The following is a 21,493-nucleotide window of genomic DNA, read 5'->3' as shown; positions in this document are numbered from 1 at the left end:
TTTGTTTCCGGAAATCCCAATTTGCAGTATCCAAGTTAACACAATACTGACAGTGTGTCCTTCACATAATTGTCAGTAGATGGCAGTGAAAATACTTTTAAAGCATCTTCAATCTGTTTTTTGGTTAATACTTATAGCACTTTTAAAAATTACACATTCCAAAACACAAGGTTGTGCCATGGACAATAAGCGCTGAACAGATTATACAGCATTTAAATCCCCTTGGACAGTCTGGGGAGAGTTCAGCAGTATACAGTGTCGAATACCTGTTGCAGTACAAGCGTGGAAGTGATATTAGCATGTAATAGGTAATGCTAGAAGTGCATAATAATGCTACTAGTGCATGGAAGGGTGCGAAACAGAACACGGAGAAGGTGAAAAACTGAAAGGACAATTGAATGCAGAAGGGGATATGGAGATATAGAAGACTGAGAAAAGTACTCTCTGGAAACAATGTCCCTGATGTCAGAGACGATGTCAGAGACAAACAGCAAAGCCTCCTGGCAACTGTTTTTACCTGTGTAGTCAGGACTAATCCACTTTTTAACCTGTAACCAAATCACGTTACAACACTGATCTTCAGAAAGTTTAGTAACAGTTCCAGGACTAGTATGTTCTTTAAATGATGCTTGTGTAAATGGGTTCTAACACTGTTTCCTTTCCACATTACAGGTGTTTAAAAGCTGTACATGAGACACCCCTTAATTATGGTTCTCTAGATACATCATTTTAGGCCAAATGGTCTGCAACATACAGCATGTGCTCAGAAGATGCTTCCTAGACATCTCACTTGGGAGCAGCAGCCACTATGTTTGAATAACACTAGGAATGCTGCAGCATGTTACAGCCTTCACCTCTCAATTCCTTTTTCACTTAAGAACTGAATTGTCCACATCTTGAGTGACCTGGGCTGAATGTTGAAGGGAAGAACAACTATGGGAATGCATGCAATTGTGCTCTCTCTCCAATCTGCACTATGGACAAACTGTTCTCTGCAAAAAAAAGCGAAGATAGTTTGGTTCCGAAAAGAGAGGAGGAAGAGGTTTGGTGCCCAGAACATGGACAGTGAGGTGTGTGGCGCTATCAGCTTCTAAGGACAGCACAGAGGGAGAGAGCTTCTGGCATATCCTCATGAGCCCTTGCAAGAATGATCCACTCACTCCCTTGGACTACCATCTCATCTAGAAGCGATGGAAAGAAGTTTCCTTGGCTGAAGTACTGAGTGAAGGGTCATTTATGATTTTCTTGTGGTGGCACAGCTGCTAAAGCTAAGAGCACATATCTGAGGGGCTGTATGAAGGGGGTGGAGATTTGCACTGCCACGTACCAGCCCTGGAGATGGGCAAGGAACTGATAAGGGCCATCAGGAATAGGAAACTTTAGTTATGAGCTAGGAACTCTAATTATGAACCCCAGACAGGGCCGGCTTTATGCCGATTCGCCCGATTCCCAGGAATCAGGCCCCGCGCCTTAGACACTATTTTTTTTTTAAACTTACCCTGAGTCCCTGGCTGCGATCTGCTCAGGGGTCTTCCATGGTCCCGCTTCCTTGAGCGAAGCACAGGCGGGAGCACGGCAAGCCCCGTGGCCCCGGCTGGAGCTCTGGCCTGAGTGTGGCAAGCCCCACAGCCCCGGCTGGAGCTCTGGCCGGAGCGCGGCAAGCCCCGTGGCCCCGCTCTCCTGGCTGGAGTCCCGGCTGGAGCGCGGCAAGTCCCGCTCTCCCGGCTGGAGCTCTGGCCGGAGCGTGGCAAGCCCCGAGGCCCCGCTCTCCTGGCTGGAGCCCCGGCCAGAGTGCGGCAAGCCCCGCTCTCCCGGCTGGAGCTCCAGCCAGAGCGCGGCAAGCCCCGCGGCTCCGCCTGGAGCGCGGCAAGCCCCGCGGCCCCGCTCTCCTGGCTGGAGTCCCGGCCGGAGCGCGGCAAGTCCCGCTCTCCCGGCTGGAGCTCTGGCCGGAGCGCGGCAAGCCCCGTGGCCCTGCTCTCCCAGCTGGAGCTCCGGGCCTTTAAATAGCCTCCAGTGCCCCTGGCTAGTGAGGGGCTCCGGGGGCTATTTAAAGGGTCAGGGCTCCAGCTGCCTGCCTCTACCACCCTGGTCCTTTAAATAACCGCCAGAGCCCCGCCACCCCCATGCATTCCCCAGGGCTCCCTCAGCTATTTAAAAGGTCCAGGGCGGGGTAGAAGCTGGGGAGCCCCAGGCCCGTTAAATAGCCCCCAAAGCCCTGGGATAGCAGGGAGCTTGGGGGCTATTTAAAGGGCTGGGGCTCCAGCTGCCTCTGCTGCACCCCCTGCCCTGCTCATACCAGCCCCGCTCCCCCTGCCTGCAGCCAACTCTGCACCCCGTGCCCACAGCCTGTCCCTGTCAAACCCCCTGCCGTGTCTCCAGTCAACCCCTGCCACACACCCGTGGCCCTGCCCAAAGCCAGCCAGCCCCCCACACACTGCTGCCCGCACCAGCCCTGCACATCCTGCCCTGTCTCCAGCCAACCCCTGCTGCACCCCCCTGCCTGAAGCCAGCCAGTCTCACACTCCTCTGTCTCCAGCCCTGCCAACCCCTGCTGCATCCCCCCGCGGCACTGCCTGAAGCCAGCCCACCCCACACACCCCCCTGTCTCCAACCAGCCCTGCACTCCTTGCCCTGCCTGCAGCCAGATCCTACCTCCAGTCAGCCCCTGCCCTGCCTCCAGCCAGCCCCATGTCCACTTGTGCCCTGCAGTTCTCAGGGCAGTAACCCTGCACACCTGCTTCAATGAGGGGGGCAGGGAGCAGCTGAGACCCACACATGTGAAATGGCAGTCATTAATAACCAATCAACAGCATATATGATGCAATGTACATAACATATAATTTTGTTATTTATATAGTTATGGAAAGTAATTAATACTTGAAAGAAATGAAAGGCTTTTTTTCTCATTTTTTTAAAGTCATCCCTGCCAGGGCCCCACCGAAAATGTTCAAATTGGGCCCCGCACTTCCTAAAGCCGGCCCTGACCCCAGATGCCAGTGACTGAAAAGGGGGGTGAGCCAGAATTTTGCAGGGGAGGGGAGATTAATCTGTGATTTTCCCCATATTATTTATTTAAACAAATGATCATCATAGTCAACCACCCTTTTTACATTCCAAAGGCTCTCTTTGTAGCCAAGAGGGCTACCTGGGTAGCATGCACAAATTTACACTGATACTTAATAGAACTATTGAGAACTTCTTAGGCCAGATGTTTTGAGACTCAAACACACAGTGAGAGCAAGTTTTGATGCACAAGAAATCATAATTTATATGATTCTTATAGCTCCAGAACAGCAATTTTTACTTCAGGAATTTACTTCAAACCTTCCATATCAAACAAGTATTCTCTAATCGCCTGTTAATAATAATGAGAAGTTTAAGACTAAAGGGAGTCTCTGAAAATGATGAAGGAAGATGAGGAGTTTTTTTTACACAAATAATTACACGTTATTAAGCACTGGAACTCACGGCTACAAGATATCAGAGACAAAAAACTCAGTAAGATTCATAAAGGGACTGGACATTTATATGGATAACAAGAATATCTAGAGCAGGCCAGCAAAACATGCGGCCCGCAGAGGCTCACCGTGTGGCCCGCAGCGGGATTCAAAAGGCTCTGAGATGCCCGCAGTGGCAGGGAGCTCAGAGCTCTTTGAGGGCTGGTCCACACTACGGGGGGAAATTGATCTTAGATACGCAACTTCAGCTACGTGAATAACGTAGCTGAAGTCGAATATCTAAGATCGGATTACTCACCCGTCCTCAACGCGCGGGATCGATGTACGCGGCTCTCCCTGTCGATTCCACAACTCCGTTGGGGTTGATGGCGGGTAGTCTGGACGTAGCCTAAATCTCAGCCGCGGCCGGGATTCAAAAGACTCTGAGCTGCCCGCAGCGGCAGGGAGCTCAGAGCTCTTTAAATCCCAGCCGCAGCCAGGATTCAAAAGGCTCTGCGCTGCCTGCAACGGTGGGGAGCTCAGAGCTCTTTAAATCTCAGCCGCGGCCGGGGTTCAAAAGGCTCTGAGCTGCCCACAGCTGCGGAGAGCCCAGAGCCCTTTAAAACTCAGCCGCGGCAGGGATTCAAAAGGCTCTGAGCTGCCCACAGCGGCGAGGACCTCAGACCTCTTTAAATCTCAGCCGCGGCTGGGATTCAAAAGGCTCTGGGCTGCCCGCAGCTGTGGGGAGCCCAGAGCCATTTAAATCTCAGCCCCGGCCCGGATTCAAAAGGCTCTGGGCTGCCCGCAGCAGTGGGGAGCCCAGAGCCATTTAAATCTCAGCCGCGGCAAGGTTTCAAAAGGCTCTGGGCTGCTCGCAGTGGTGGGGAGCTCAGAGCTCTTTAAATCTCAGCTGCGGCCAGGATTCAAAAGGCTCTGGGCTGCCCACAGCAGTGGGGAGCCCAGAGCCATTTAAATCTCAGCTGCGGCCGGGATTCATAGGGCTCTGGGTTGCCCGCAGTGGCGGGGAGCTCAGACCTCTTTAAATCTCAGCCGCGGCCTGGATTCAAAAGGTTCTGAGCTGCCCGCAGCAGTGGGGAGCCCAGAGCCATTTAAATCTCAGCCGCGGCAAGGTTTCAAAAGGCTCTGGGCTGCTCGCAGTGGCGGGGAGCTCAGAGCTCTTTAAATCTCAGCCCCGGCCCGGATTCAAAAGGCTCTGAGCTGCAGGCACCCGCGAGCTCAGAGCTCTTTAAATCTCAGCCGTAGCCGGGATTCATAGGGCTCTGGGCTGCCCGCAGCTGCAGAGAGCCCAGAGCCCTTTAAATCTCAGCCGCCAGGGCCAGCTTTAGGCCAATTCATCCAATTCCCCTGAATCAGCTCACCCCTAAGAGGGCCACATGCCCAAGCTCCAGTACGGTGTAGCGGCAAAAGCCAGTGCGCTGTAGCGGGGTGGCCCAGCTTCCCCAGGGGGCAATTTAAAAGGTCTGTGGCTCCCAGGTCCTTTAAATGGCCACCAGAGCACCACTGATGGAGCCCTGGGGTAGGGCTGTGGGGCTCTGGGGGCTATTTAAAAAGTCTGGGGTTCCCGTCGCTTCTACCGCTCTGGCCCTTTAAAAAGCCACCGGAGCCCCACCACTTCCCCAGGGTTCCCGTGGCTATTTAAAGGGCTGGGGCAGTAGAAGAAGGGGAGCCCTGAGCCCTTTAAATACCCCCAGAGCCCTGGGATAGTGCGAGGCTCTGAGGGCTATTTAAAGGGCCGGGGCTCCAGCTGCCTCTGCTGCCCCGGTCCTTAAATAGCCGCTGAAGCCACATCTCTTCCCCAGGGCTCCCTCGGCTATTTACAGGGCTGGGGCGGTAGAAGCAAGGGAGCCGCGGGCTCTTTAAATAGCCCCCAGAGCCCTGGGGTAGCGGGGGGTGGTGGTGTCTCCAGATGCCTTTGCTGCCCTGGTCCTTTAAATAGCCCCTGGAACCCCACCACTTCCCCAGGGCTCCTGCAGCTATTTACAGGGCTGGGGCAGTGGAAGCAGGGGAGCCCCAGGCCCTTTAAATAGCTCCTGAGCCACGGGCTGCTACTGCTACCCTGGTGGGGGAGGCAGGAGGAAGGGGCACTCACCATACAGGATGGGTTGTACCCCTTGTACCTGCACCAGCTGCCCACAGCGAACCCCTGCCGCACCTCCTGCCCTGCCTGCACCAGTTCCTGTCTGCAGCCAGCCCTGCACCCGCTGCCCACAGCCAGCCCGTCTCCAGCCAGCCCTGCACCCCATTCCCTGTCTCCAGCCAACCCCTGCCGCACCCCCCTGCCTGAAGCCAGCCAGTCCTGCACTCCTTTGTCTCCAGCCCTGCCAACCCATGTCGCACCCCCCCGTAGCCCTGCCTGAAGCCAGCCAGCCCATCCCACACGCCATCTCCAGCCTGCCCCACACCCCTTGCCCAGCCTGCAGCCAGACCCTACGTCCAGCCACCTCCAGCCAGCCCTATGTGCACTGGTGCCCTGTAGTTCCCAGGGAAGTAACCCTGCACACCTGCTTCAATGAGGTGGGCAGGGAGCAGCTGGGACCCACATGTGCACCCTAGCACACCCTCAGGGAGTGGCGGAGCTCATTTCTAGTTCAGACACATCTTTTTAAAAAAGAATTTTAGGTAGGGTTAACATACATCTGTACTTTCCCGGACATGTCAGGCTTTTTGGATCTTAAATCGCCATCCAGGAGGAAAATACGGACGTATGGTAACTCTCTTGGTACAAAAAATACATATTGTGGCAGAACTTTTTATAGGGAACCGGTTGCTAAGAAATGAAAGGCTTTTTTTTTTTACATGTGGTTTTTTTTTTCAGTCATCCCTGCCGGGGCCCTGCCGAAAATGTTCGAATTGGGCCCAGCACTTCCTAAAGCCGGCCCTGCCAGCTGCCCAAAGCCGTGGGGAGCCCAGAGCCCTTTAAATCTCAGCCGTGGCAGGGATTCTAAGGGCTCTGAGCTGCCCGCAGAGATTCTCGGCCGTGGCTGAGATATAAAGGGCTCAGGGCTCCCCACCGTCACGGGCAGCCCAGAGCCCTTTGAATCCCGGCGGCGGCTCCAGTGGATGCGCTGGGGCTGGGATTTAAAGGGCTCGGGCTCCCCCCAGCAGCAGGAGCTCTAGGCCCTTTAAATCCTTGCCCCAGCCCCACAAAGCTCCGGGTTCCCGCAGCCGCCTGAGCCTCGGGCCCTTTAATTTGACCCTGAGGGCTCCCAGCCAGCTCTTCAGCTGGGAGCCCCTGGTTGATTTAAAATCAAGTATCACCTCCCCACCTCCAACCTTCCTTTTTGGCCCACAGCTGTTTTGGTTGGGCGGCACTGGGAAAGGAGGGTTTGTTTCTGCAGAGCTGGGTGGTGCTGGGGCGGAGTGTTTCCGCTGGGCTGGGGGGGAGCTGTTTCCGCAGGGCCGGGGGGTTTCGGCCCTCAGCTGTTTTCTTTGTAGTAATGTGGCCCTCGCCGCTTTCGAGTTGTGCAGGCCTGATCTAGAGCTATAATAGTTAGTGCTACTATACATTTTGGAAGAGACAGTAAACCTCATGCTTCATGGCTTAAGCCAGTCTCGTTCTATTAAGGAACAGGAAGTTTCTTGCACTTTTGTCTAAACCACTGGGTTTTGGCCACTCTCAGCATTAGGATACTGGACTAGATGTATCAAGGGACTGTTTCAGTATGGCAATTCCTATGTTTCTACATGTAAATTGTCTTTTAACCTTAACAATGGAGTATTTATTGTAGCTCCTTAATCATAAATGAAAAGCTAAATAAGATAACATGCTTGGGAGAGTTGCACAATGTCACAAACTTGCACCAGCAGACACCCAAGCTCTATTTTTAGTATGGTTGATGCTGACACCTGCTGACCTACTTGTGTTACCTGAACCAGAGCAAACATTTCAGGACAGTTTGCACCTGACATGCATCAAGATTGCCCCTGAGAACATCAGTTGTTGAAAGAAAATTAAATAAGAGCTGAGATAAATTCACCTAACAGAAAATTCACACTAAATCGATTTATATGCATTTCTGAAGTGTTGTCACTGTGCTGCTATACATAAAGTATACAAGCTTTGCTCCAACAAAGTATGTAAGCACATGCCTGAATTTAAGCACATGAATAGCCCCCTTGATTTTAATGTACTTGATCATATGCTTCAAGTTCTGCATGCCCTCAGGTCAGGGTGGATTTGATTTAAATCAAAATTTATTTAAATCACTAGTCAGGAAGACTTGACTTAATAATGGATTTCTACATAAAAGTGCATTCTTGTTGGTTGTTATAACCTTAATACACATTCTTCAAGACTCAGAGATAGATATAGGTTTCATTTTAGAAGGTACACACTGTACATTTTTAAAGTGATTTATTTTGAAAACTTTTCAGGTTAGTTTTACAGCTATATCAGAAAATGAATGATTGTCTGGTTATTTCATTTACCAGAGATAACTGACGCAGATATTTATGAAGTCATTGGGAGATTAGCTATCTCCAATTCAACAGGTTAATCATTAATATTTGGAGGATTTTCTTGCCATGCTGTGTTAGGAGGAGCACATCACCAGACAGACATTTAAATTGTTTTATTTAACTAAAACAACAACGTTATGTACTCTGGATCTTTTTCTTCAACAGCAATCATATAATATTTAAAAAAAAAAAGCATATGAATTTTTGAATTTAGTTAAACATTCAAGTTTTTTAAAATCAGGTTTGTTTTTGTTAAAATTGTTTTTAACTAAAATAGTTAAATGAAATATTAAAAAAAAATAAATCGACATGTCAGCCAGGTCAACATGAGAAACTTAAAATACTGGCTTCTGCAGCTAACTCAGTTGTCTTCACCTTCATTTTCCTCTTTGTTCATAATCTGGAAAAGGAAAAACAAGCTTTCCTGCCTTTTCAGGTCCCAAACAATTTCTCAATTTGGAATGAATTAGTCCCAAGGAAGAAAATATTCTTTCTACACCAGCAGAAGCAGCTACTGCTGTTAAAAGTGAGATGATCACTTCAACAGTCTCTGAATCCAAGTGCTTAAGTGACTTCCACCACCAGTTCAATGGTGTGACTTTCTTTAAAACATCACCAGCAAACATGTATTTCTTGAATGGTTCACACTTAGCTTTGAAGTTTATTATAGTTGGCATTATGGAGGGATGATTGCTGGATGTCCATGTCATAGCCAACTCTTCTTCTTCAGCAGTTAAGGTTTGACCCTGGTACCTGGTGGTATTGAGAATATTTGCAAGAAAATGAGCTGGAGATAGTGCTTGTCCCATTTGTTTTTTAATGCTTGTCATTTAACTCTGTCACTGCATATTTTCTCTTTTTAAGATCTCACTCAGTTCCTTACAAATTTCAACAGCATCAGCAATACAACAGCTATTTCCCTGCATTTTGTTAGAGGCTACAAAAAATAGGCTTCAGGGTACATGACAACGTGTTCAACATTTCTCTTAAGCCCAATACTGAGAACTTTGGCTGTGACACTGCTATCTATTTTTTCACAATTTTGTTCACAAACTGTCATCAGATTAGGCCAGTTCTTGATGTAGTGCTCAAAACAGTCCACTACTGAGTTCCACATCATGTCTTGTGGGAGAGTTAGCTTGGTTTCTCCCGCTTTTTCCAGAGCAGCTGCTGCAAAGTGGTTGTTAGGGAAGTATTTTGCAATTTCAACAACATTAGTTTTTACTTCTGGAACACTGAAGTCTTTGGCTAGGAGGTGCATTAAATGAGCACTGCTTGGGACTCTCTTCTAAATAATTTCTTCTCATTGGATACATTTGCAGTATTGTCTGTGACCAAGCTGCATACTAGACATTTGAATTTTTTTTCAGTTTGTTATCTCTGTTACTGCTACTTCTTGTAAGTATTCTGCTGTGTGTGCATTTCCTGATGCATCAACTGTTTCTGTAAGGAAGATATTCCCTTCTTCTGTTGTCACACAAGCACATACAACAGGATCATTGTGGACATTGCTCCACCCATCAAGACTCAAACTGACAATTTCACCCTCTAGACTTTTTGCACACTGCTCAAGTTCTCTTTCATATTCTTTATCCAACAATTTGCTTGCAACATCTGCTCTGTTGAGTGGACTGTATCCTGGTTTTAATGATTGAGCCATGTTAATGAAGTGTAGGTTCTTCTTTGAGTGCTTGCTCATCTCCATTCCAATTAGGTGTGTGCGCGCCGCGTGCACGTCCGTCGGAAGATTTTTACCCTAGTAACACTCGGTGGGTCAGCTGGGCGCCTCCTGGCGTGGCGCTGCTATGGCACCAAATATATACCCCTGCCGACCCGTCCGCTCCTCAGTTCGTTCTTACCGCCCGTGTCGGTCGTTGGAACAGTGGAGCGCAGCTTAGCTGATCTCCACTTCCCTAGCTTTTCGCTCGTTCTAATACTTATTGTGTATATAGTTTATTTTCTGTAGTTGTAGTTAATAGATTTTTGTAAACGTAGTTAGTGTACATAGTTCAGAGGGTCAGGGATTAGCCCTTTCCCTCTCCCGGTGCCCAGGCCCATGCCTGGCTCACCGGGTTTCAAACCATGTTCGGCCTGCCGCTGGCCAATGCCCACGGGAGACCCCCACGACTCCTGCCTCAAGTGCTTGGGGAAATCCCACCTTGCAGACAAGTACCAGATCTGCAAATCGTTCAAGCCGTGGACGAAAAAGGAGCGGGACTTTCACCTTAAGCAGCTCCTAATGGAGGCAGCCCTCACTCCTCCACCTTCAGCACCGGCTGCTGGGCAGTTCGCGCCGGGGAGAAGTGCCTCATCGGCACCGGAGAGCGCCAGCACTGCGAAGACAGCTCGGCACCAGCTGTCACCGGCCCAGAAACCAGCCCGGCACTGCTCCCTCTCCCCGCGTGCCAAGAAGCTTAAAGCTCCTGCGGCCCCACTATCTGCACCGCAGTCTGAGCAGCAATCTAAGTTGAGCCGCCCGGCACCACTAACTGCCGCGGCACCGACAATCTCCGCACCATTGATTCCGGCCGTGCAAGAGCCGTCGAGTCCGGTGCATGACAGCTCCCCGGCACATGCCTCGGTAGAGCTTCTCGTTCCCACTACGCCAGAGACATTTGCTATGGCGAGGGAACTTATTGCGTTAACGGAGCCCGCCCTGCCTCAACCCCCGGCACCGCCGGTGCAGGTTACTCAATCGACAGGCAAGCCTGCCATGGTAAGACCACCTTCCATCAGCACCTCAGGCAGACAGCACTCAAGATCGAGGTCCCGCCGTTCTCAATCTCGTCATCGCTCCAGATCCAGACGCCGCTCGCAGTCCCGGTACCGATCTCTTCCTCGGTACCGGTCGCACTCGCGGCACCACTCGAGGTCCTGCTCACTGGACCGATACTCCAGGCACTGGTCCAGCTCCCGACACCGGTCGCACCGCAGCCGCTCTCATCATAGGGCGTCAAGATCCCGGTCAACCTCCCGGCACCGCGCCGGTCGCAGGTTCCGATCACGCTCTCGGTACCGGTACGGATCCTGGTACCGCTCTCCGGTGCGGCACGAAATACAGTACCCTAGAGACGAGTTTATCCTCAAACGGCCTCCACTCCGCCATGTCCATCAAGGCACGTGTCTGAGTCATCGCATGCTGATAGTACCGTCTATCCCGATTCAGAGACACACAGCTGGGCTCTCCATGAGGCTCAAGGCCCAGACCAAGATCCTCATCAGTGGTCCTTTTGGATGCCTTGGACATATCACCAGGCCCAAGGCGAACCCACGGTACCATCATGTTCCGCCCCGTCGGAACATCGCGCACCGGAGGCCACGGTTAGCTGCCCCCCTCCGGCGGGTACAGATCACTCTCCTCAGGCACCGGACCCTCAGGCCCTCCCGGACCCTGACATACCTCCGGACCAAGAGTCCCTACAGGAACCACTGGTACTGGGTCTGTCGTCCTCTTCACCCGATGAGGCACTGGCCGGCACATCCTCCTCGGGCCCGCCCCCTATTGACCTCCGAGCTCACTAGGACCTTTGGAGGCGAGTTGCCTTAAATATCAATCTCCAGGTGGAGGAGGTCCCGGAGGTTGAAGACCCGGTGATAGACATACTGTCGGCGGGTGCCCCAACCCGCGTAGCTTTGCCATTTATACGCTCCATCCAAGCCAAAGCAGACACAATCTGGCAATCCCCGGTGTCTATCCCTCCTACGGCCAGAGGGGTGGAAAGAAAGTATATGGTACCCTCCAAAGGGTACGAATACCTATATACCCACCCTCCTCCATGCTCCCTGGTGGTTCAATCCGTCAATGAGTGAGTGCGCCATGGCCAGCAAGCCCCTGCCCCAAAATCGCTGGAGGCTAGACAGATGGACCTGTTCGGACGTAAAGTCTACTCTGCAGGGGGCCTCCAACTCAGGGTGGCAAACCAACAGGCCCTGCTCAGTAGATATAATTATAACACCTGGCAGTCGGTGGCTAAGTTCACTGAGCTGGTCCCACCAGACTCCCACCAGGAATTCCAAGCCCTTCTCTAGGAAGGAAAGAAAGTGGCGCCGACGTCCCTGCAGGCCTCCCTTGACGCTGCGGATTCGGCGGCCAGAACCGTGGCCTCGGGAATTATGATGAGGAGGATCTCGTGGCTGCAAGTGTCAGGTCTACCTTCTGAACTGCAACACACCATCCAGGACTTGCCGTTTGAAGGCCACGGCTTTTTCTCCCAGAAAATGGACCCTAGGCTACAGAGTCTTAAGGACAATCGGGTGATCATGCGTTCCCTTGGGATGCACACCCCACAAACCCAACGGAAGTCCTTCCGTTGCCAACCTCAGCGCCCTTACCCCCCGCCCAGACTGTGACAAGACTTAGGCAGAAGGCGCGGTCGCGGGAACCGCAGACGACAATCTGGGTCCCAAGGCGGACACAATACCGGTCCCGTCAAACCAGCGACGGGCCCGAAAGCGAACTTTTGAAGGTGCGCCCGAGAGCAGAACACCAGTCCTTCCCCAGGATCCCCTTCAGTTTTCCAACCGCCTTTTCTCCTTCCTCCTTGCGTGGTCCCAATTAACCGCAGATCGTTGGGTCCTACGCACGGTGGAATTTGGATACCACCTCCAATTTATTTTGCCCCCTCCCTCTCACCCCCCCCCCCGTCCCTCTTCAGGGACCCCTCTCACGAGCAATTCCTCTGGCAAGAGGTTCGCATGCTCCTCTCGATCGGAACTATAGAGGAGGTACCGGACAAATTAAGGGGCAGGGGATTTTACTCCCGATATTTCCTAATCCCCAAAGCAAAAGGAGGTCTTCGACCCATCCTGGACCTGCGAGGACTCAACATGTTTTTAAAGAAGTTGAAGTTCCGCATGGTATCCCTGGGGACCATTATCCCTTCCTTGGATCCCGGAGACTGGTACGCTGCTCTCGACATGAAAGACACATATTTCCATATTGCTATTTATCCCCCGCATAGACGGTACCTACGGTTTATGGTGCACCGCCAACATTTCCAATTTGCGGTCCTTCCGTTTGGCCTCTCTACGGCCCCTCGCGTCTTTACAAAGTGCATGGCGGTAGTGGCCGCCTTCCTCCATCATTGGCGAATACATGTGTTTCCTTACCTAGACGACTGGCTTATTCGAGGGACCTCCGAGGCCCAGGTCACCCGGCACGTAGCCATCATCACGGACCTATTCGAGAGACTGGGCCTGATGATCAATCTAGAGAAGTCTACTCTCGTGCCCACTCAAAGAATAGAATTCATTGGGGCCATTCTAGACTCCAAACTTGCAAAAGCCTGCCTGCCACTGCCCTGGTTTCAGGCACTAGTCTCTGTTATAAAAAGCCTCCAAACCTTTCAGACGACCTCAGCTCGCACCTGTCTGAGTCTCCTCGGTCACATGGCCGCATGTACCTTTGTAACCAAGCACGCAAAACTACGCATGCGTCCCTTTCAAACCTGGCTTGCCTCAGTGTACCATCCAGGCAGAGATACCATAGACATGGTGGTCACCATTCCTCAGAGCATCTTAGACTCACTTAACTGGTGGCTAACACCTTCCTTGGTTTGTGCAGGACTGCCGTTCCATCCGAGGCAGCCCTCGGTGTCCCTAACGACGGACGTGTCGTCTCTCGGCTGGGGGGCTCATCTAGACCATCGTCGCACGCAAGGCCTCTGGTCATCTCAAGAGCTAGCGTTGCACATAAATGTCCGGGAGCTGAGAGCAGTCTGCCTGGCATGCCAGACGTTCCCACAACATCTGCAAGGTCATTGTGTTTCAGGGCTTACCGACAACACAACGGCCATGCACTACATAAACAAGCAGGGAGGGACTCGATCCTCCCCCCTTTGTCAGGAGGCGATTCAATTGTCGGAATTTTGCATAGCCCACTCGATAGACCTTGTAGCATTGTTCCTCCCAGGAGTCCGGAACACCCTGGCAAACCATCTCAGCAGATCTTTTCGGTCTCATGAGTGGTCGCTTCACCCGGACTTTCTACATTCCATCTTCCAGAAGTGGGACTTTCCCCACATAGACCTCTTCTGGAAGAACCAGCTGCTGTACGCCTTTCCACCCTTCCCACTGGTGCACAGGGTTCTCTTAAAGCTCCGCAGGGACAGGGCTCGCCTGATCCTGATCACCCCTGCGTGGCCCCGACAGCACTGGTACACCACGTTGCTGGACCACTCTATAGCCAACCCGGTCCCTCTGCCCCCACATCAGGATCTTATAACGCAGGACCACAGCAGGTTTCACCACCAGGACCTGCAATCCCTCCATCTCACAGCGTGGCTCCTGCATGGTTAACCCAGTCAGAGTTAAGCTGCTCTGCCCCAGTGCAAGAAGTACTCCTGGGTAGCAGAAAACCTTCCACCCGGTCTAAGTACTTGGCCAAGTGGAAGCGATTTTCTTGCTGGTGTCAAACACTAAATGTAACACCCACGGAGGTTCTCATTCCCACTATATTGGACTACCTCTGGTATCTTAAACAGCAAGGCCTCGTTATCTCATCATTGCAAGTGCACTTGGCGGCTATTTCTACTTTCCACCCCGGGGAAGGTACTTACTCCGTCTTCTCCCACCCTATGGTCTCGAGGTTCCTCAAAGGTTTGGAGTATCTATACCCCCTAGTACGACGCCCCGCCCATTCCTGGGACCTCAACTTGGTCCTGACGAGACTTACAACTCCTCCATTCAAGCCATTGGCGACCTGCTCGCTCCTGTATTTGTCATGGAAAACAGCCTTCCTTGTGGCCATCACATCGGCTAGGAGAGTCTCTGAGCTTCAGGCTCTGATGGTGGACCCACCATACACAGTGTTCCACAAAGACAAGGTGCAGTTACGTCCACATCCGGCATTCCTCCCTAAAGAAGTCTCGGCCTTCCATCTCAACCAGGACTTATTCCTCTCGGTCTTCTTTCCCAAACCGCATACATCTCGTAGAGAACAGCAGTTGCATTCCCTCGACATCCGTAGGGCGCTCGCCTTCTACATTGACCGAACGAGACCCTTCCGCAAAACGCCCCAACTTTTTGTGGCAGTGGCAGATCAGATGAAAGGCCTATTCGTCTCTTCTCAGAGAATTTCGTCATGGGTAACAGCGTGCATCCGTACTTGCTATGATCTAGCTCATGTCTCTCCGGGACATATTACCGCTCATTCTACCAGGGCTCAGGCCTCATCGGCCGCCTTCCTAGCTCGAGTACCCATCCAGGAGATATGTCGAGCAGCTACGTGGCCTTCAGTACATACCTTCACTTCCCATTATGCCCTGGTGCAACAATCCAGAGAGGTCGCAGCCTTCAGCTCTGTGGTTCTGCGCGCTGCAGTATCTCACTCCGACCCCACCACCTAGGTAAGGCTTGGGATTCACCTAATTGGAATGGATATGAGCAAGCACTCGAAGAAGAAAAGACGGTTACTCACCTTTGTAACTCTTGTTCTTCGAGATGTGTTGCTCATATCCATTCCAAAACCAGCCCTCTTTCCCCACTGTCGGAGTAGCCGGCAAGAAGGAACTGAGGAGCATACGGGTTGGCAGGAGTATATATTCAGTGCCATAGTGGCACCATGCCAGGGGGCGCTCAGCCGACCCACTGAGTGTTGCTAGGGTAAAAATCTTCCGACGGACGTGCACACGGCACGCACACACCTAATTGGAATGGATATGAGCAACACATCTCGAAGAACAACAGTTACAAAGGTGAGTAACCGTCTTTTCTCAATCATACGGAAAGGAGAGTTTGTTGCATAAACAAACCAGGCAATGTTTTCATCAATTACCTCTTTTTGTAATCTGCTGGTTCTTATCACAAACTTATCTATGGCTGCTTCTGGATGATGGAGATTTTTTTTTCTTTTTGCTACAGGTGATAGCCACAGTATATGTGACATACATGATGTGATGAAACACTATCATTGGCAGATAACTCTGAAACTATAGAAAATGATGGTGATCTCAAAGGTGGATAGTCTTCAGAATCCTGTATGTTGATGACGGAGTCTCCTAAACAAAATAAATCAATGCAGTTATTTAATTATTATTACCATACTGCTCATTTAGTATTACTCATTGAATTCACTGACACTCAATAATACTTTAAAGGTGAAATTGTAAAAGGAAGATCTGCCTATTTCAGCTATTTATTTTTATCACAATTGCACCTAAAACGATAGTACCATAGAGTAACAACTATATTTTTTGCTCAAACATGAGAATTCAAAACTAGTCCAGAAGGAAGACAGGCAGTCCTTAAGAAAGAATTATGAAATAAAAAAGGTTACCAACCTGAAGATCCTGCATGTTCAGACACGTTCCTTTCATCATCTTAAATGCAGCTTCCTCCTGAGAAGGAACACTTCTCATGATGTTGATTGATTCGGGCAACTAGGCCTTGCATTTCTTTGTTGCACTGTTTACATTTTTCATACATGCCTGTCTTACCCACAGGAAGAGGAACTTCATTAAAATATTCCCAGACTGGGTCTCTTTTACGGCCTGCTGCCATTATAGGTTTTCCCTTCTAGTGAGAGAATGGTATGGTAGATCTCAAATCAATGAAGGCTACACTCAGAAAGACCTCAAGACTTCTGGAATATGATGCTCAACCGGTTTCACTTTTGTTTCTCACATTTATCTGTCCCTCCTTTCTCACATTTATCTCCATACTACTTCTCCTTGTCCAGATCTATTCCATCACCAACGATCTTCTATTCATTGAACTTTTTGAAACTTTGCACTTTTAGAGAGAGGTAAGGGATTGACTCTGTGTACACAAATTTGCAGAGCGACAATAGGGTTGAAGTCTGTTATTTCTCATTTCTATATATTATTTATTTAAAAACATTTTTGCTGTTAACAAACATGTTATCTCTGGAGACACAAATCCACTGTCTGAGAACTGCAAAACTAAGCATCTCTGATGGTATCTTCTAGACTGAGCACTGAGTCCCATTGGGTAGATAGATTAATTTAAATAATCTATACAAAAGACCCTGGATCCCCATAAGATTGGGTCCCTAATCCATGAACTATTGGAACTAATTTACAAAACTTTTCTTAAACATTACATGAATATATTGTCTCATACTATAGAGTTAGAATTTATAATCCCTATTCCATGATGAGATATCTTTTGAACTATAATGTATCTTAATTAAAACTATCTTTAGATAGGTTTTTTTCCCTCAAAATCAGATTTAAATAAAAAAATCTGATTTTTTGTTGATTTTTATCCACCCTGTCTCAAGAGCTTTGAGAGCCCATCTGAAGCCAGTCTGGAAGGGACAATCATTTTACCATCCAAATGCTGATATGCAGTAGGGTGCACTTTCAATCAAACTGATTTAAAGCACTGATTTTAATCCTAATTGAAATCAGCAACCAGGAAACCTTTACTGGTTGTAATCTTGTTTTGCATTTGTACTTAGTTATTTTCCTAAAGAAAGGTTGATTTCCCTTGGTTGGTGTAACCATTAAAACATTGATTTGCAACCAAATATAGCCTTTACACTAAATTTGGACATACACGTTTAAGAAGTCATATGCCTCAACATATATTTATTCAGACTCTTTTTAGTTTTTTTGGTTAGAAAATAGTGAATAAAGTATTTCTTATTTACTAGATAACTTTATACTCAGAATTGGTTTCAAACTGCATTTGGATTGAAGCTGGAATTCAATTAAAAATGTACAAAACCAGCATTTTAAATGGTTTTTATTAGTTAAATTATACTACCTTAAGTGCTGGATACATAAGAAAACAAATTAAGTTGATCAAAACAGTTTTGTATTTAAAACTAACTCTTTATTAAACAAAGGAAATATTAACTGTGTTGTCAGTGAATTGATGGGTTGTTTCTGGTCACCATGGGTCAGATTTTCACAAGTATTTAGGTGCCTAAACAGCGGTAGGCAACCTATGGCACAGGTGTCGACGGCGGTACGCAAGCTGATTTTCAGTGGCACTCACACTGCCCAGGTCCTCGCCACCAGTCCGGGGGCTCTGCATTTTAATTTTATTTTAAATGAAGCTTCTTAAACATTTTAAAAGCCTTATTTACTTTACATACAACAATAGTTTAGTTATATATTATAGACTTATAGAAAAAGACCTTCTAAAAACATTAAAATGTATTACTGGCATGCAAAACCTTAAATTAGAGTGAATAAATGAAGACTCGGCACACCACTTCTGAAAGGTTGCCGACCCCTGTGCCTAAAGATACAGATGGGTGTCTATGGCCTAAATACCTTTGAAAATCTAGCATCATTTCCTTCAAGTTTTTAGAATTAGTAGATCTCATCCTGGTTTTTATTCATAATCTGAAAGAGGAACACAACTTTTTCAACTCCCAATTGGTTTCTCAAATTTGAATGAACTAGACCAAATGAAGAAAATATTCTCTGTGCACCTACTACTTAAATGAAATCAAAAGTAATTAAGATAAAAGCTTTTTGCACAACAGAAACTGAAAATACTTACATTTGGAAAAATGTAAGTAATGTGCTCCACTGTAAGACTGAAAATAACACAGATACTTAATGCAATGCATGACACTGTGACCTATTTATAAAGCTTGTGTTGACCTTCTGTATACAATTATAAAAAACAACACCCTTTAATTCATTTGAGGAAGGTTCACTGATGCCTCTTTTATTTATTTAAATTATTTGAATATATAAATAAATATATTATTTAGGCCTTAACACCGATTATCATGATTTCAAATGCAACTTTTAACATTTTACATTTTAAAGGGAAAATGTATTTAGTTTAAATTGAAAAATCCTTATTCTTTTAGTAACAATTAATGTAGTCAAATATTTCTCACTTATCTCCTTTCTCTGCTGTTCAGATGCTTGTGACATCTGTATCCTTATGTTCATCCTTTTTACAAGACTATGATGAATTTTGTACAAAGTATGCCTGTGAGGTATCATTTGAAAACTCACAATCTGAACATTATTGTCCTGGTAAAATATTTTGCATGTAAATTTAATACTGTATAATACATGTTCAAAGTCTAGGGAAACTGCTTCAAATCAGTTCTCCAGAGACAAAAGGCTAGCCAGGTGTCAGTATAATCAAATGAACTATCACCTGGTTAAGCAGCCATTCTATGGCAAGTAGAAGGCTGTGAGTGAAAAATTTATACATTGGCAAAGAAACAGCTGGAAGTTCCCATCCCACAGACTCTTTGTCACCTGAACCCCAGCAGAAGATAATTCTCTTCATTATTGTTACAAAAAAAGGGGAGCAAACTCCTCAGATTATCTCTCCTCCCTTTCTCTCTGCCTACAATATCCGCAATGTCTGAAAGACAAGGAAAGGAGCATTGGATTGGGGGAGGGTTCCTGGCTGAAACGCATCCAGCTAGTAAGAGTGCAAAATCATGTGGTGAGAGAAATTTTATTTTGAATGTATCTATTAGCTGCATTTTACCTTTTATTTTTTTGGAGCCAAATTTTGACTTTTATGCCTCATTACTTGTAAACACTTAAAATCTATCTTTCTGTAGTTAATTAATCTGTTTTATTATTTTATCTAAGTCAGTATGTTTGGATTGAAGTATCTGGGGAAAGTCCAGTTAGAAAGGGGGCCTGGCAGTGTCTGGTCAGATGTACTGACTGGACACTAAAAGTCCAGTTATTGTGAACGGGGAGGGGCAGGAGGGGAGGGATGCGCAGGTCATCAACCCATGCTAGCCACTGCTCAGCTGGGGCCACCTCCTACCTGCATCTCGTGGGAAGGCAGGCAGACCCCATATCAGGCTGCAGCTCCAGAACAGAGGGAGTCCAGCTCGGGGGGGTGGGGGGCAGGGAGGGAGGTGAAGAGGATCCAGCTACAAAGAAGGGGCAGGGTGAAAAGGAGTGAGTGATGAGGGGCGGGGCCTCAAGGGAAGAGGCAGAGCAAGGGTGGGGCCTTGGGCGAAGAGGTGAAGCAGCTAGTGGGGCTGGGGCAATTGGAAAGTTGTCAGCAATTAGAAAGTTGGCAACCCTATTGGGAAACTCTCTTTGAGATAACAAGATTTGTGCCTATCATTGTCTGTTAATAAAATGATGGACTTTCTATAAGCTTGCATTGTTAAAGAGGGTACTGGGCAATACAGGATGCACATTTCTGGGGAAAAGTCTGGGACTGGGAATTTGCTGGTGTTGCTCTGTAATATAATTCAGGAGTGGCTGGCTACAGCACTCAAAGTATATGAGCAATTTACATGCTAGAGGCTGTGTGTGGGCAAACCAAGAGCAGTTGCTCTCACAGTGAAGCAGTATAAAAGGCATCTCAGGTTGAAGAATTGAGGGGACACATTTGTCCATCACTACAGATTGTACCATGTGTAATGTCACAATTAACATTAATGTAGCCAAATATTCCTCCCTTCACCTCCTTTCTCTATTGTTCAGATACTGGATTCCAGAGTAGTAGTTCTTCTGGAGCAGCAATCAGGGTTCCACAGTCCCCACAGAATAATCCCAGTGAATGTAAACCATAGTTTATATAAAGGCTTCTCTCTTTTCCCAGGTAGTAAACTGCTCCAACCAGATGTGACAATATTTTACTCAACATCCCCACTCCCTTTCCTTACAACTAACAAACATAAAAATCCCAACTGCAGCAAAAATAGTCATATTAACTTTCCCCTCTTATAGCACTGGTGAAAGGAGCCAGTTTAAAAGCCAGGGAAACTAAAGTCACAGAATAGGTAAAATATAGGCAACGGCAATTCAAGCTTCCCCTTTCCAGCCCTCCAAGTCCACTGAAGGGCTTTGCAACTTCAAACTCTAGGTCTCCACGCGCAGCCAGCCAAAACAGGAACCAACCAAGTCAGCAATTTAGACTCTGATTCAGTCAAAGCACTTTAATGTTTGTTTAAATCCACCCCTATTCTGGACATGCATAAGGTACGGGAGCTTTCTGGAACCAGGATGTTAGTGATGTGGATGCTTACTCATTAGGGACTGGACTCATACTACTAACTCATTTCACCTAATGGTCATCAGACTATCATATCTTTCAGCCACTCCTCAACTGGGCCACATTCCAACAGGTGACATCCAACAGATCTTCCTATTTAAATTTAAAAAGTCATCATTACACAAAATGCATTAATTTTCTTCTGAAATAAGAGATCACCCATCCCAGAGGTTCAGATATAAGAGTTAACCCATTACCTGCCGGTGCCCCTGCCATTACTGTTAAAGCTGCCATTGATTTGGTGCCGATGTAGTGACTTTTGACAAGGAAACGAGCTAAATCCAAGACTGAATCAAAGGGCTGGCTTAGGACTTTCTGGGCCCATTCGCACACAAGTCGACAGGCGGCCAACACAACTTCCTCATCAGCACTTTGCAGCTGCCCTGATGGATCTGACCCATCCAACTAATGCAAAGAAAAAGCAAAGCTTAGTTATTAAAAAGCAATGACAACCCTAGAGCAAACGATACAGAAATGGAACTCATTGACTTACATAAAAAAAAAATCTATACATTCTACATCTATATCAGTATTATCCAAGATGAAACACATCAATATTTTCCTACTGCTTGTGCACACGCAGGGACATTATGTTACTTTGCTAT

At 48.0% G+C, this 21,493-nt stretch overlaps 1 protein-coding gene across 1 annotated transcript in view; it reads right to left on the bottom strand.

Annotated features, from left to right (window-relative positions):
• Positions 1-21,493, bottom strand: part of RFX7 (regulatory factor X7) — a 119,618-nt gene that overhangs the window by 9,804 nt on the left and 88,321 nt on the right. Inside the window, exon 7 of the mRNA XM_050968011.1 lies at positions 21,086-21,293. Coding sequence (XP_050823968.1) covers positions 21,086-21,293 — 208 coding nt within the window. The remainder of the gene's footprint in view (positions 1-21,085; positions 21,294-21,493) is intronic.

Source organism: Gopherus flavomarginatus, chromosome 9 (assembly GCF_025201925.1).
Source record: "Gopherus flavomarginatus isolate rGopFla2 chromosome 9, rGopFla2.mat.asm, whole genome shotgun sequence".
Taxonomy (NCBI): domain Eukaryota; kingdom Metazoa; phylum Chordata; order Testudines; family Testudinidae; genus Gopherus; species Gopherus flavomarginatus.
Note: the sequence above shows the minus strand (reverse complement) of the source record. Positions and strands in the feature narration are given on the sequence as shown.